This window comes from Callospermophilus lateralis, chromosome 8 (genome assembly GCF_048772815.1).
Source record: "Callospermophilus lateralis isolate mCalLat2 chromosome 8, mCalLat2.hap1, whole genome shotgun sequence".
In the NCBI taxonomy this organism is placed as follows: Eukaryota; Metazoa; Chordata; class Mammalia; order Rodentia; family Sciuridae; genus Callospermophilus; species Callospermophilus lateralis.
Window position 1 is genome coordinate 46,398,905 of NC_135312.1, and position 16,912 is coordinate 46,415,816.

Here is a 16,912-nt window from a genome sequence, read left to right on the forward strand (position 1 = left end):
AAGTATAAATAGGAATTAACCCAATGAAGACAGGATAAGAATTCTGCAGCATGTACAAAGATCTTGATGCAGGAAAAAGAAGCTACAGTTGGGGAACTACTGGCAATATTTTATGGTTTAAAAGTAGAGAGAAAAGATAAGGAAACATTGTAAATGAGCTGCAGAGATAAACTAAGGGCTCTGAACATGAAGAAAAAAAGTTCTTCTTTTGGTTGAAAGAAAGACAGAAACCAATTAAGGATTTTAATCAAGAGAATAACATATTTTAATTTATACCCTAAGAAATCTCTGGAAAAAAAGGTACCAAATGGTTTGAATATGGTAATTTTAGAAACAAAAAGCACTAATTTCCATTTACATGTTGCCATTGTTAAATGTATTTTGGTGTGATACTGTAGTCTTCAAAAATCTGAAATGTGGGTCATTTAAGTAGAGTATAATGATACATGTATTAAATCTATGCTAAAAGATAATCTATTCAAAATTGGTATGTCTCAAGTCACGCAAGCTAAAATCTTGTAGTAGTGAGCCATTTGTCCTTGTTAAGACAATAGGCTAGAGAAGCTCTTACCACATGTGCAACTATGTAAGTTTTTTCATAGTAAAAATTATTGCTGAACAAATCCTTTTTCCTGTCAGTTATATTCTAATTAAAATATCTAGTTGAAGAAGGGCACATTCATTTTGAAAGCATCCTTCAATACCTACATAAGTCTCAAGAAGAGAAAGAATACAGTTGAAAAATGTTTCTATTTTAAAAGTATTTTTCACGGTAGCTCACAGACTTTCCTGAACAAGTTAATTTGAGCATGAGATTATTGAGCTAATAGCAGATAACTGCTTGCTATGAATCTCCACTTTTATGTGATCAAACTAAAAAAAGAGAAAGAAAAGGACTAGTAATGCTTTCTTTAAAACAAAAACTACAGCTCATTGTCAATGAAAAGATTATAGTCTCTGTCAAAAAATTAAGTTACTCAAAATGGTCCCTTCAAAAATGATAATGAGAACTGGCATTACTTAAAGGAAATGAGTCTGAGAAAAACACTTGGATTTCACTTTTAACTATTGCCTTACTCTTCCCCCCAAGTAGGATAAAAATCAAAAAGAATTTTTCTGTCACCTTGAAAAATTGGCCTCAAATGTCCTTATATCCCAGTAATGACACCTTTCAGATTTATTTTTTAAAGCTAATTACTTGATAGTGTCAAATATTTCATTTTCAAATCATTACATATTCATACTTTTACATCATGTCTTGGAAACATCTCATTGATTTTATATGTGAATAATATATTGCATGATGTTTTATTGTTTATCACCTTAAGAATCAATTTCACTTAATATTTTACAAAAAATGTTAAATTTTCTATTTGGATTGTATCAAATGCTTGAGGACAATCATTTTATTTTATGAATCCTGAGCTTTTATTTTGCAAAAACATTGAAATAAGAGTATTATCAGTTTTCTCCAGTATTGCTTTCATCAGCAAAATAGTTAATAGGCTCCTGTATTCCTTCAGTGATGGTGGTGGGCCAGTGTAGACATTGGTGATGGAGAGAGAAGGAGAGAGAACATTCAAGCAGAGGAATGAGTCACAAACAACAAGCCCTGGCAATGTGGGGTATTTAGTATATGTGGAAGAAGAGGGAAAAAAGATACTCTGCCTTCTTTATGAACTTGGAGCAGATAAGGTTGTGCACATTACCATTTACACACACACACACACACACACACACACAAAAATGAATGTAGAGAAAAAGGAAAGTTGAGAGTGGAGAAATAAAAGACAGAGAAGCAAGAAGACAAAAAATATCTCTAAGAAAAGCTATAATTTAATAATTAAATGTTCAGAAATTGATATGTTCTCCCCCTGCTGTGTCTATCTTGCTTCTTAGATATTTTAGATACCCCAAAGGCATTGAGATGATACTGTGACCTCCTCTTGGGCAGCAGAGAGTTGAAGTCCTTTAACACATGTGCACTTGTCTTTTTCTAAGTAGACAATGAATGACAAACAGCTGGAGGCTCATCACATGGCTCCCCACAGCTCCTTAAACCTGAGTTATCTAGAGTCTGGCTAGAGCCTGTGCCCCTGTAGTTTATTGCCAGCAAATGATGTTAAGAGTAATTTTGAATCTAACAGTAAGGAAATCCGTGTATGTATATGGGAAGACTAATGTTCTCATACATTCTCATAATTAGAATATGAATATATTTTTCCCCAATGATGATTCTTTAAGTGAACATTCTTTTAGTATTGTTAGGAGATCCCTAAAATCTGGGCAGGGAACCTAACTACTTTTATCTGTAACTTGAAATATGTTTTCCCATTAAAAAGAAAAAGAAAATTTATTAAAAAGTAATTTAAGGACATAACTACCTGGGAGCTACTTATACTTTACATTAGTAAATGTCAAGTTTTAAAACTTTGTTAAGGTGAGTCAGTGCTGAGAGTGTCAAGGTAGATCACTAAGCTACTCTAATGTGTATTAAGGAAATTGTACTGAAATTGCTCTGTATTTTTTAGCTTGTGACTATGTGTCTACCCCCCCCTTTTTTTTTTGCTTCTCTCTTATTTGCTGCATATTTAGAAATTCATGTTATACCTAATATGAATAGAGAGTATTTTATAGAACTCTTTTTTTAATACCAAGTTTGAAAAACTTAACAAGAGGGCTTAAAGTTTTAATCCCCTAATTGTTACTAAGGCTGAGAGCATAAGAAGCTTAATACTGCAATTTTGTTTTCTGTGATTAGAACTAAGAAGACCCACAAAAAGGCCTTTTTGACAGTGGTCAAATAGCTGTGTTGCCAGTCAATTGACACTCTGATACCTGGGTATTGGTTTATTTTTGCCATGTTTATTTTTTTTTTCAATTCAGTTTTTCTGCTGTGATAGAGTATGCATAACCATTTTAAGTGGACAGTTTAGTGGCGTTAAGTACATTCATATTAGTCTGCAACCATCGACACCATCTCTCTCCACTTTTTTATCTTTCACAACTGAAATTCTATACACATTAAACACTCTGTCTCCCACCCTCAAGCCCCCTAACTCCAGTTTGTAGCAACTACAGTCTACTCTCTGTATCTACGAATATTTGTCCTCTATGGCTGGCTTATTTCACTTGGCATGGTGTTATGAAGTTTCATCCATATAGAAGCATGTGCCAGCATTTTCATCCTTTCTTTTTAAACATTCCAGAATTTTAATTTATAAAAAATAACTGGTCAATTAATACTCATGGAAATTCAAATCAAGATCATATTGAGGTACTGTTTGATACTATTCAATTGGGAATAATTAGGAATGCTGATGGAATTTGATCATTATATATTATATACATGTATTGAAATGCCATAATGTATGTTACAAATATGTACAGTTCTTATATGATAAAAGTATGTACACATATAAGATTGAACCAAGTGTGGGAATGGATATAAATACAATTTTTATATACTTATAGGGATAGGAGGTTGTGTAAAACGGTATAATCACTTGGGAATTTTTTTTTTTTTTTTTTTTTGCCATGTTTAAAGTGAAAATAAAGTTGAGGGTTTCTAGAGCCTTTAAACTCTGTACTGTCAAATAAAAATGGTTTCTGAAGTATGAAGGCTATTTGAGGTCCTACTGTGAACAAGCAATATAGATGTTACCTTTCAAATTTATTTCAGGAATCTCTACTACAGGACCTCTGGGCATTGGAAGCACCACCACAAGTACGACCCTTCGGACTACAACTTGGAGCCCAGGAAAGAGTACCACCCCATCAGTGTCAGGAAGAAGGAACCGGAGCACCAGCACCCCATCTCCAGCTGTGGAGGTTCTTGATGACATAACCACACACATACCATCAGCATCCTCCCAGGTCCCAGCTTTGGAAGAGAGCTGTGAGGCTGTGGAAGCTCGAGAAATCATGTGGTTTAAGACCCGTCAAGGACAAATAGCAAAGCAGCCATGCCCTGCAGGAACTATAGGTACGTCTGTCTTAGAGAACCAAAAGTTAACAGTATTTTTGTACTTTAACTTGAATCCCTAGAGTTCTTTTATATTCACACCCCTCCCCCCCGTCTTTGTTTACTGCATATTTTGTTACTTCATATTCGGTTGAATTCTGAACTCAGCTAAATTACAATTTAAAGCAATGTGTTGTCAAGAGTTTGAAAATGCACTCTGCAAAATTCACAGGTGAGAATTGGGTAGGAATACCTGTTAGATCAGTAGTGTTCAGTGTGGGTCTTGGAGTCAAATTACAGTTAAGCTGCAGATGTTCCTGATACTCCAGGGAGGTATCTTTTCTGTGCAGTGCTGAAGAGGTAATCCCTGATGGCTGGGTTTCCGCATGCTTGTCTCCAGTGGTGAAATACTGGTTGCAGAAAATGAGGTCCAGGACATCTATATTAGAAGATCAGTGAGCTGACATAGCATTTAACAAAAGAAATTTTCACCTGTTATTATAGTTGTCCCCTAGTGGTCAAAGGCTCTTAAGATTGTCAGGAACCATGCTGGCAGGAGCCACCTCCCACTAACCCACATTCCTGAGAGGGCAATCCCACACTGTGGTCTCTAGGCAACAGTGAAGAACTAAATAGCTCTTTACCTGCTTTATTACTGACATATTTATCATATCTCCAAACTGTAATTCTGTTATTATTTACTATATTTAAGAAACAAATATGCTGATTTTCTTATTGTAACATGTGCTTTGGATCTTTATAAATTGCTACTTGACACATTAAAAAAATTTGCATTATTTCCTAAAATATACAAATATTTACACAATAGATTTTGCAAACCTACTCTTCTTAGAGACTGTGTTTGGTATCGGATTTGGTTTCTTTAAGGAAGAAGCTTTTCTTAGAAAGTTCCAACATGATATATCATTCCAAATTCCATGGTATATGAAGTGGTAGGAAAACCAATGAGTTTCTTGGTTTTTATAGAAGTGATATATTTTTAACAAAGCACTTAATTATTCAACAATCTTTTTTTTTCTTTTATGAAAAGGAGGGTGTATATTTATTTCTAAAGTTTCCTGTATATTGAAATCAGTAAGCCATTCAAACCCTCCTTCTTTCTCAGTTCTCAGCCTCAGTTCCTTCATCACTAAAAGGGAAATAACAACAGCCTCCATACTTGAGATATTTGTCCTGAAGATTAGTAAAACACTTTATTTGAAAGCACTTTGCAGTACAGAAATATGCCATTATTGTTCTGTGAAAATTAGAGAAGAGGTTTCAAGAAAATATTCTGAAGGCAGTGCAGAAATAAAGGTTACTGTCAGTGAACATCTAACTTAGTATATGCTCCTCCGTCTACTCTGTTATTCCTTGTTCTAGGCCCTCACAGCTTCTCACTTGAATTACACCAATAGCTTTCTCACAACATCCCCATCACTTCCTCAAATTCATCCTCCATTCTGATGCCAGATTTATCTCTGTAACACCAACATCTGCTCATTTCTCTCCTCTCCTTAGTGGTCTTCTTTGATTTTCAGCACCCACACATGATAGACAAGGGACTTTGCGATCTGACTTTGCCTCCCTTTCCAGCTCCATTTGTCCAGTAGACTCCAGTTCCAAAAATTTGGAGTCTCCAAAAGACAGCGTATATTTCCTCTATTTGGAATCTCCTTTCCCACCTGTTTTCCTGAAAGACCTGTACACGGATTCCTTTGAGACTCTTCTATCCTGACTCAAGCAAGAAGGTCCACGTTACAGAAGTACCACATCGATTGAATTCAGGAAATTCTTCCCAAACCCTGCACAGTTGCAGCAAGTTTTTAAAAATAACAAAATGTTTTTGTTTGTTGTACAGTATTTTTCCAATGCCAACTCTTTGCCAGGCACCGTATCTGGAGTTTAATAGACATATCTCAATTTAATTATCTCACTTTTACTTTCATTTATATTTAAGCATAGCAAGGATGTGGAGTCATTCTAAGAAAAATGGTTTAAGTATACGAAACATACATATTTCTCTCATTATTATAGGTGTATCAACTTACCTATGCCTTGCTCCTGATGGAATTTGGGATCCCCAAGGACCAGATCTCAGCAACTGTTCTTCTCCTTGGGTCAATCATATAACACAGAAGGTAAATCCTGTGACTAATAAGGAAGGCTTTGCTAAATCTATATCCTCTGTTGCTGATTGTTAACTGTTGAAAACAAAACAGTCAGGAGTTTTGTTTTGTTTTGTTTTTTTAAATCAATGTAGGAAAACTCTCTGTTTGCAAATGTAAAGCCATAAGGTCAAAGACAACATATTGATTATAAAATAAACAGAAATAATAGCAGAAATGAAAAAGAAACACTATCTATTTTTTAATTTCAGATTTAAAGACCATCCCCATTATACTAATGGCTAATTTTATAATTTGATGTTTTTAAAGTGGGAATCCATGAATTTCTTCTAAACCTGATGGTATTGCTTATAATAATTTTATTATTAATAAAATTTCTATGGTATTGTGAACTACAGATGTAAAAGTCTAAGAGACATTAGGTCTCAAACAAACAAAAGCTTCTAGCATATATGCATTTGGATTTTTCCTGTGGAAATCATAATTAAGATAAAAAAAAAGTTTACCTTTGGAATTTAAGCCATTTGATAAATGTTCTCTAACTAATCATTTATCAGTGCTAAAAGTATACACATGTGTGACAGAATCTTGCAGACTCAAATTTGCAGGGCCTATTTGGTTGCAATATGTTGAACATTTTTATTATTAATGCACTGTGGGGCTTTGAATTGATTTCATTACAAACAGAGACCAGATGTGCATTTATGCCAAAAGGGCTGTGAGATGGATCCTTATTATAGCAATTTATGTGGATTTATGCACTCCTAAAATGGAGAGTCCTTCTATGGCACATTAGCTATGCTGAGGAATTTCTGAAAGAGATTTTTCCTGAGAAATATTACAAATGATGGCCTTACTAAAAGCATGCTTGTGCCATTTGCTCTTTTCTCTATTTGTTTTTAACCAGGCTTATCCTCAATAATATACTGTATAATAATCCATAAATATCTACCCAGTAGATCATTTAGCAGATGAACCATAACTATCTATTTACCCTAAATCATGGAAAAACAGTGGCTACATTGACTCTAGTTACCCTCTTACATATGCATCTCCATACTTGTTGCTATTCATAATGATGCTTCTCCAATTTCAGCACTATTCCTGCCACAGTTTTTATGTCCTTTGATTTCATTACAATGTAGCTCAGACCCCAGGGCAAATAACTCTTGCTGGAAATATCAGATTAAGAGATCAGTAGCATATCTTTTTACATTAGCAACTTTTAAAAAATACTCCCTAGCTCCTTAGCCCAGGGGTTAATATAAATTCAATAATAATTCACCTACAAAGCTAAGTGTTTTCATGATAATTTCTGAATGTGGTTGGAGTATTTCATTGCAGAAATTACTGGATGACTTGAACTGATAATGATATTTAATTCCTTTCTTTCCTCTGCAGCCCTGCTAATCTTAGGACAAAAGAGATAATTCCTTTCAAAGACCAGACAGCTGTTGGCCATTTGATTTATGGATGAGATGTTTTTGTTTTGTTACATGGCCTGTACTTTCAGAGCATTTCTTTTTAATTCTAATGAATCTATAAGATTATATTATATTGTATTGTAATTACATTAAAATCAAATAATTTAAGGAGCTGAAATTTATAATAATTCCTTAAATGTGTAAACTCTAAGAGGAGGCTTTTGAGTGCTCTGAATTAGCGTTTAATTCACCCAGGGTCCGCCCAAGTATATCTGAGGTTTTAGCTGGTCCTGCTTCCTCTTGACTTCACACCCTTCACCACAGTGGTTAAACTGTACAGAGATTACGATGGCCTTCACATCACCATGTTCACTTACCTAGGTAGTCTCTCCTCACTCTGTCCACCCTTACCTAGTTGTGTCTCTCATGCCTCCAGATATTTCCGCGACTCACTGAACTTAAATGATGGTTGAACAGATTTCTTAACCACAAAACAACAGCACTTTTAAATATTAGCATTGTAAACCTCCAAGAAAGGATAATCCATGAATGTTGTCCATCGAGTTATTCATTAGCTTTTTCCTCCCAAAACATCCTCCACATAAATCATTCCATTCCTCATCTCTTTGCACATCTCAACACCAAGGTCCCAACAATAAACAGATGGACCTTTCCAAGAGGGTGTGTTTACAGTGGCACTTGGGCAGTGAAGACAGACTGCAAGGGGCTGAGCTGGAACCCAGAGCTAGTAATAGAGCAAGAGCTGTTCCCAACCTTAAGGCCTTGTAGATAAATAGATTAGAAATTGGAAGCAGAATGCCTTTGAGAAGCTCGCACTCTCTTTCCATTCAACCACCCCACTGGCCAGAACCACTGGAAGCCACAACTGAGGGGCTTGCTTAATGAATTCTGTTGAAGTCCACCTCCTCAGGTGGAGAGCAGGCTGGAAGAGGGTGGAACAGGACCCTGAACTGGCAGAGGAAAGTTGCTGCCCAACACAGTGCTGACCTTTTCTCTACTCCCTTCTTTAACTTTCTTCCTGTATTAGTCAGCTTTTTTGCTGCTGTGACTAAAAGACCTGACAAGAACAATTTTGGAGGAGGAAAACTTTATTTAGGGGCTTATGATTTCAGAGGTCTCAGTCCATAGATGGTTAACTCCATTGCTTGGGGTTTGAGGTGAGGCTGTACATCAGAAGAATATGGTGGAAGGAGCAGCTCACATGATGTCCAGAAGGCAGAGAAAGACTCTACTCTTCAGACAAAATACATACCCCAAAGGCATGCATCCAGGGACCCACCTCCTCCAACCACACCTTACCCGCCTTCAGTCATTACCCAGTTAATCCCATCAAGGAGATAATTCACTGATTGGGTTAAGGCTTTCATAACCCAATCATTTCTCCTCTAAACCTTCTTGCATTGTCTCACACATGAGCTTTTGAGGGACACCTGACATCCAAACCTTAACACTTCCTTTCTTACTCTTTCTTCTCTCTCCTTCCTTTCTGTTTTTCTAACCCCTCTCCTCTGCTCTGAATTCCTACTTCTCTTTTTATGATTTTTTTCTGCCATATTTGAAAATTATAATTTTCTCACCAGTAAATATAATTTTCTCCCCAGCACCTAGAATACTTTCTTGATGAGAACTAATAAAAGACATAATTTTTACAGAAAGGGAAATTTCTTCCAATGATGATAAGTGAGGGAGGTCTTTTTAAAAGAGTGGAAGGCTGGATGGATCTAGGTGAGTGAATGGATGGATAGATGGAAAAGTAGATAGAAAGGCAAATGGATAGATAGATAGTGAATACATATACCCTCAAATGAATGTTTAAAAGTGTTTTCTGGTTTTTATTGAAGGCAACAATTAGCTCTGAGCCTTGGATCCTGAAATATATGTGACAAAATATCATATTTCCTTACCTTCTTCAAAATCATAATCTCTGATTCTGCTTCATCTCTAGCTTATATTCAATTCTTCAAAAAGGAGTTTGTATTTTCTACCTTGTGTACTTTTAAAGAATTAATTTCATTTTTTAATTTTACCAGACTTTTTTCATTTAAAATTCTATCTTGAGAGCTGGGGATATGGTTCAGTGCTACAGTGCTCTCCTAGCATGCACCAGGCCATAGGTTTGATCTGCAGCACCTGAGAATGGAGGAGAGTTATAGACAACTAAGATCTATGACATTACAGTTTTGAATTGCTTCCTTATTGTTTACATGCAAAATGAGGTGTGGCCTTGTTCAACTATTATGTGAAAAAGAATTATCTTGAGTTGTCACAGGCAAAAAATGGGTGTTCCTTTCTTTTATCTGTACACAAGTTATTGGCAGATTTTGAGAATGTGAGTTTCTTCCTACATTTTCTAAACAGAAGTGTGAAGATCTAGGATTGATATTGCTATTTTATGATTTAAAAAAAAGCCAACTTTTTGTCCTGGGGGATTAGATTATAATCTGTCTTCTATATCTTAATTACCCCATTTTAACTTCCTAAGATCAAGAATGAAATGTAATTAAATTGTTTACTAATTCTACCAGAGGTAGATGGGTTCTTTTAGTCAGCTTTTTCACCTCTGTGACCAAAAGACCTGAAAGGAATCATTTTAAAGGAGGAAAATTTGACTTGACATGCAGAGTTTCAGAGGACTCAGTCCACAGACAGAAGGCTCCATTCCTTGGGGTTTGAGATGAGGCAGAACATCATGGTGGAAGAGTGTAGTAGAGGAAGGCAGCTCAGGTCATGGTACCAGGAAGCAGAAAGACAGACACTGCAGAAGAGGACAAAAATATATATTCTGAAGGCACACCCCCAACAAAGTACCTCCTCCAGCCACAACCTACCAGTGGACAGTTACCACCCAGTTAATTCACTGATTAGATTAAGGCTATCCTAAGCCAATCATTTCACCTCTGCAGTGTCTTGCATTGTCTCACATATGAGCTTAGGGGAAGCATCCAACTTCTAAACCGTAACAGTGGGGATTCCAAGACTTTAGACTTTTTAAACCTATCTTTAATTATAAGATAGAAACATTTTGTTTATATATTCAACTCAGATTTATATTAAAATAGGTAGATTTTTCAAATAAGTGGTAGCTACATAGCCATGTACTTAATATTATGAGTAATATTTTCAGAAACCATTTTTGCTTCTGATGAATGATTGTTATAAGTCTCATAAAATCTCAAAGCTAATTTTAAAAGAAATTGTTTTTATTTATAGCAAAATTTAAAATGTGCTTAGTATCTGTTTCTGTCATTATTTATTGTCCTTAACTAAAACTGCAGGGTTTCCCTTTCTGTTCAAGTCCTAGATGTAATTCTACCATAACAGTACAGGTTATTAACTTGCTAATCCACAGAAAATTTGTAAAATTTCTCAGTATGTGTTCTTCTTCTGAAGAAATCATTTTAGAAAAAATTTAATGGATGAAAATATTGGAGATAGATATTTTAATGAAGTCTGTAAGTTAGAAATGACAATATTTTAATCCTGCCCCTGGACATAGAAGACTTGAGGCAGATTGAAGGTACATGAATATATTTTTGTTAGGAAATAAGATCATTGTAGTCGATGAAAACTAGAAGGAGAGAAATAAATAGGGTGATCAGAAAGAGAGGCTTCAGATGTCACTGGAGACAATGTGGGTGGTGTGGGGTATTTAGGAGAGATAGTCATGAACTGTCCTCGAACTACAGCAGCTGTGGGAGAACTCCATAAAGGCCGCCATCAAATATAGAGACCCTAATGACAGTGATGAGTGTCTCTTTTTGCTTTCTTTTCTCCCCCAACATCCAACAGACAGGAAGCCTATCATGTGTCTCTTTCCTGAGTCAGGCCCCTCCCAGGTTTTTGTTTGTTTGTTTGTTTGTTTTTGGTACTGGGTACTGAATGGAGGACTCATCTACATTGCTGAGGCTGGCCTTGGACTGGCAATCCTCCTCTCTCAGCCTGGAGTAAATGGAGTGACAGGTGCATGCCACCCCATCCTACTGACCACTGCTTTTCACTTTGCTAATAGCAACTTCTACTCACTTCAAATTTCCTTTCATTCACTCCTGAGTGCTTGAATCCAAACTAAATAGACAACTTCGTTTTAAACTCTTTAGTACCTTAGCACAATTCCTGATGTCTTCACATGACTTCCAAATGGTGTCTACTTACAGATAATCACTCCTTGCTCATTCCTTTCCAGTGTACTAAAACTCTTGGGATAGTGTCCCTGTAGCAAATCCATCATGACTTCTTGTGCTGTCCTCCTAAAAGTGTCTCTCTCTACCTGGAAAATTCTACCAACTTGCCAACTCACTGCCTTCTTTTCTAATCTCTTTCAAATTGAAAGTTCTTCCTCAGATAAGCCTTTCCTAACTAATTGCCTAACTTTATATGTCAGGTTAAAGTGCCTATAAAATATTCTATCACACTGGGATTCTGTATTGGACTCAACAAATTAACATTAAATAATTGTACAGTTAAATTTTAACAACTCATTCCATTACTGGCATGAAAGGTCTGTTTTCCTTCTCTTTTCTTTTGTGTGTGTGTGTTGGGGGTACTGGCAGTTAAACCTAGGAGAACTCTACCATTGAGGTACATCTCCAGCCCTTCTCTTATTATTTTAAGACAGGGTCTCACTGAGTTGGTGATGCTGGCCTTTGAACTTGCACTTCTCCTGCCTAAGCCTCCAGAGTCTCTAGGATTGTCTGCATGCACCATTGCTCCTGGAAGGTCCTTTTATTAAAAACTGTTATATTCACCTCACCAAGGTACCCTCAGACCTTATCACAGAGCTATAGAAATTAGAATGTTGGTTATATAACAAGTGAACATATAGACTAAATGAGCAGTTGTTGAAATTATAGAAAGACATAAACACACACACACACACACACACACACACACACACACACATACACACACACACACACATATATATGCTATTTTTTTAAAAAACTAGTTGTAACAAGTATTTAGTACATAACACACAAGTTTATGCTATGCAGGTATCAATGTTAGAGTCTGATGATAGAAAAAAATGCTTTTTTTTTTCTTTGTGTATTTGCTCTGACTTCCCAGTCCATGGCTATTTCTAGACTTGACTTTGCTCACCATCTTCTTGACTTAGAATGCCCCTTCTCCCCAAGAGCCACACCAGTGCCCCATCTCACTTAGTGACCCTCAATGATCATTTAAGGTTTCACTTAATTGTCTCCTGTGGTCCTCCCTCTGCTTTCCAAGGATTTCTTTCCCCTGTGCTGTATTCTTATAATACCTCATAATGTTTATGTCATTGCTGCTGCACTGTTGAATTAATATTATTTTCTTCTATGTAACCACCCTTCCTATCCCACTTGGGTGGAATGTAAGCTTCCTGAGGGCCAGGGGCGTATACTCATCTTCACTTCCTCAGGAAATAATAAGTGTTCAAGTAATTATTAAAAGAATGAAAACATTTTATTATCATTTCTCTAATTTAAAGTGAAGAAAAAGTAAAAAAAAAAAGAATTTCTATTTTACTTTAAAAATTTACTTTTCATGGTTTTTTATACATATTTTTGTAATGTATTTATACTTCAATTTTCTTCTCACAACTTTCTTGGTGTTGAACATTGAGTTTCAGACTATTTAAAAAGCTAAATTGTTATTGACACATACACAAGGAGACAAACAAATAAAATTGTTTTGTTGGGAGCAATTATATTTTGACTTAGTCATCTACATTTTCAATTTCTCAATATTGTACATAGAAAAAGTTTAAGTTTTATGTAAGAGAATACCATAGGCCTTCTTTCCAACTTATTATTTCCCACACCTTTATTATAATAATGTTGAAGAGTATGCTTGTAAAACTATTAGGAAAAAAGCAATGGAATTATGAAAATATCAGTGCTCTTTATTGCTTATTTATCCTTTGAGAAATCATCGTGCTTTTCATAATGATCACTGATAGATATAATGAAAGTCAATACAAGCATCCTTAGTTCTGAAGATATTATGTTAATAAATAAAATACCTTGTCTAGTTTATTAGATTTCAAACTTTTTTCATTATGGTACAATTAATTGAATCAAAAGATCCCATAGTTTGTCTCTCCTGACGTTTCCCTGATATAAAAGATTTCATTGATAAAAAAGAAATATAGGGGAAAATGTAAAATAACAACATAAATTTGCAATGACAAAATAAAAGAGTAGTAATTCAGCAAATATAGTCCTTATTATAAGAGTAGAATCTGTAGTAAACTACAACAAATGTAAGACTGTGAATGGTTCATTAATTATAAGAATGTCTCTTTGGAAAATTATAATAATTTCAGCTATCTTGACTAAAAAAAAAACATAGTAGTAGTTTTGCAAAGTTACCCACTGGTTGAATCACTCTATTGACAGAATACTGAATTTAAATATTTAGAATATACCAGTTTATCAAGCAGGAGCTCTACCACTGAGCTGCATCCCCAACACATTGAACTTTAGAATTTGTTTATGGACTCTCTAGATTACCAGTAAGGCTAAATTTATGTAAAATTTTAAATATATGTATAATAATCACATTTATGTCCCTTAGTGATCCCCTAAAGTACTTTCATGAGGGTAACATCAAGTGCTACTTTGATCTTCTCTAAATTTGTGTCATACTTATCCTTGAACCCTATAATGTTGTCTACCTGGTCTTAACAGGTACGTTAGCTAAGAAGATTCTAAAGAATCTTACAAATTGCTTTAAATCAGTGAAGTTTTTTTTTAAAGATTTCTACAACATACTGATTAAGTATATAATAACACTCTAATATATTCTTATTATGTCATATTAAATATTTTGATGATGTTTAAATAGTCATATAGAATTTCTCTTTTTTCTCACTTTTAGGTTCCATTCTATATATATTAAATTATTTTAAATATTACTTATTGGGCATATGTAGCATGTTTTAATAATACTTCTTAAATAATGAAGATTGATATTAACAGTATCGATTTCCTTCATACTTTTAAACTATTGCATGATGTATATACACCTGAGCAGATTTATATAATCATAAGCCATTCACACAAACTAACATTTCTTTTTGTACAACTGTAGGATTCTTTTTGCTTTAATTTTTCTATCCTTTTTTTCTCATATTTTTTATTGGTGCATTACAGCTGGTCATAATGATGGGGTTTGTTGTTACCTTTTTGTACATGCACACAATATAACAATGTAACTTGGCCAATATCACTCCCCAGTGCTGTGCTCTTCCTTCCTCACCTCATACCCCTTGAACCCTTTCCTCTACTGTTCTCCCTATGATTTATTATGAGATCTGCCCTGTCTGGTTTTTAAGGGATGTTGAAGATTGGATGCAGAGCCTTATACAGCTAAGCACACACTTTTCCCCTGAACTATATCCCCAGTCTTCTCTGTGATCATTTCTTATGTCTGATAAGAAAGAGAAATTTGAGAGTTATAGAGTGTTCACATATCAAAATTTCAGACACTGGTATTCAACATATAATCTCAGTGGTAGTAGTTTATAGGGTGCTAATCATTTTTATAGCCTTGTTATTAAACATCACTTTTCCATTAGGTATTTTCAATATGTTCAAGATGTGATTGTACATAATTTATATAACTACTTTAATTTATCTACTTATTCATTTGTAACATTCACTCCTGATATAAATACTAACTAACCTGGAGGTTTTCACTTAGCGAAGGGAAAACATACTTGGCTAAGAGTTTTAGTTGTGCTTTGAGCTCTCCATTCCATTGACTCTTTTTTTTTTTTTTTTTTTTCCTGAGGGGGTGGGTACCAGGGATTGAACTAAGGGACACTCAACCATTGAGCCACATCCCCAGCCCTATTTTGTATTTCATTCAGAGACAAGGTCTCACTGAGTTACTTAGTGCCTCACTTTTGCTGAGGCTGGCTTTGAACTCATAATCCTCCTGCCTCAGACTCCAGAGCCACTGGGATTATAGGTGTGCACCACCATGCTGGGCTCCATGTACTCTTAAGAGGGAGTTTACAAAGTGAAGATATTCCTATTTGTGATCATGTGCTTTATACTGATTTACCTTACAAAAAAAGAAAAAAGAAAACCAATTCTTAAATAATAATACTATTATTTATTTGAAAATAATTAGGCAGGTTAAAGTTTGGTGGACATCTATAGAACATCTCTGAAAAGTGGGCCTGTATACAAACAGTCATTATTTTTACATTGAGCACTTGTATATCTAATGTGCAAATAAGTTACAATCCTGTTTTAGCTTTGTTAATTTAAAAAGTTAAAGATTGAGCTAGGCTTGTGGCTCAGTGGTAGAGTGGTTGCCTAGCATGCATGAGGCACTGGGTTCTATCCTCAGCACCACATAAAAATTTAGAAAAATAAAGGTGTTATGTCCACCTACAACTAATAAATATATACCTGCCGCAGTCCGGCTGCAGCAGAATAAGCGGGGGGTGACGAATGACTTGTGTACGTTGATGCAGCAGGAATTGGAGCCGTTTATTGTAGGATCTGAGCGATATTTATACATTTTACACAGCTTATCTAATTAGCATAAAATAGATACAGCAGTCAACCAATAAGGAATCTCCACACTTAATGGCTCGCTTTTGTTACTTCAAAAACCACTCCCTCTGGCATTTGGCCAGGCGCCATTCAGACTTGTTTACAGACTTTAACATTTCTCTGGCAAAATACCAGGTGCCATCCTGACTTGTTTACAGACCTTAACATATATCAAAAATTATAAAGATTATAACCTGGGGGCTGGAATACAGCTCAGTTGGTAGAGTGCTTGGCATACATACACAAGGTCCTGGGTTCAGTCCCTAGCACCAAAAAAAAAAAAAAAAAAAAGATTATAACCTGGAAAGTTATGCCTATTTGTCTTTTAAAAATATTTCCCAAACCTTTCTAACAAATTGGTGTATATTCCTATTTTCTTATTACCTAGGGCTATCAAATTTGTCCAAGTGATCATGGGGCATTAGTCTTTATATCTTTTAACATCTTCAAAGTATTAACAATTTGATATATTCTTATACAATGTATTTGGAAAATCAGCATGTACTTTCAGAAAAGGAAAACACTAGAAACTAAACAGTAATTTGCTATTCTGTGAATGGGGAGGAAAAAATTTTTATCATGTATTTAGTGGGAAGATGAAGATAACTTTGAGGGCTGGGGTTTTGACTCAGTGGTAGAGCGCTCCCCTAGCACAGGCGAGGCCCTGGTTTCTATCCTCAACACCACATAAAAACAAGCAAACAAATAAATAAGTAAATAAATAAAAGATATTGTGTCCGACTACAACTAAAAAGTAAATATTTTTAAAAAATCACTTTGAAAGAAGGAGTTGTATTAGGGATAACATTTTTATAAGGCTTTAGC

At 35.2% G+C, this 16,912-nt stretch overlaps 1 protein-coding gene across 6 annotated transcripts in view; it reads left to right on the forward strand.

The window, feature by feature from the left end:
• The window catches only part of Adgrl3 (adhesion G protein-coupled receptor L3), a 395,548-nt gene that overhangs the window by 242,084 nt on the left and 136,552 nt on the right, over positions 1-16,912 (forward strand). For all 6 annotated transcript variants that reach the window (XM_076865221.2, XM_076865222.2, XM_077110223.1 and 3 more), the window contains 2 exons: positions 3,683-3,985; positions 6,002-6,105. In XM_076865221.2, the coding sequence (XP_076721336.2) occupies positions 3,683-3,985; positions 6,002-6,105 (407 nt within the window). The remainder of the gene's footprint in view (positions 1-3,682; positions 3,986-6,001; positions 6,106-16,912) is intronic.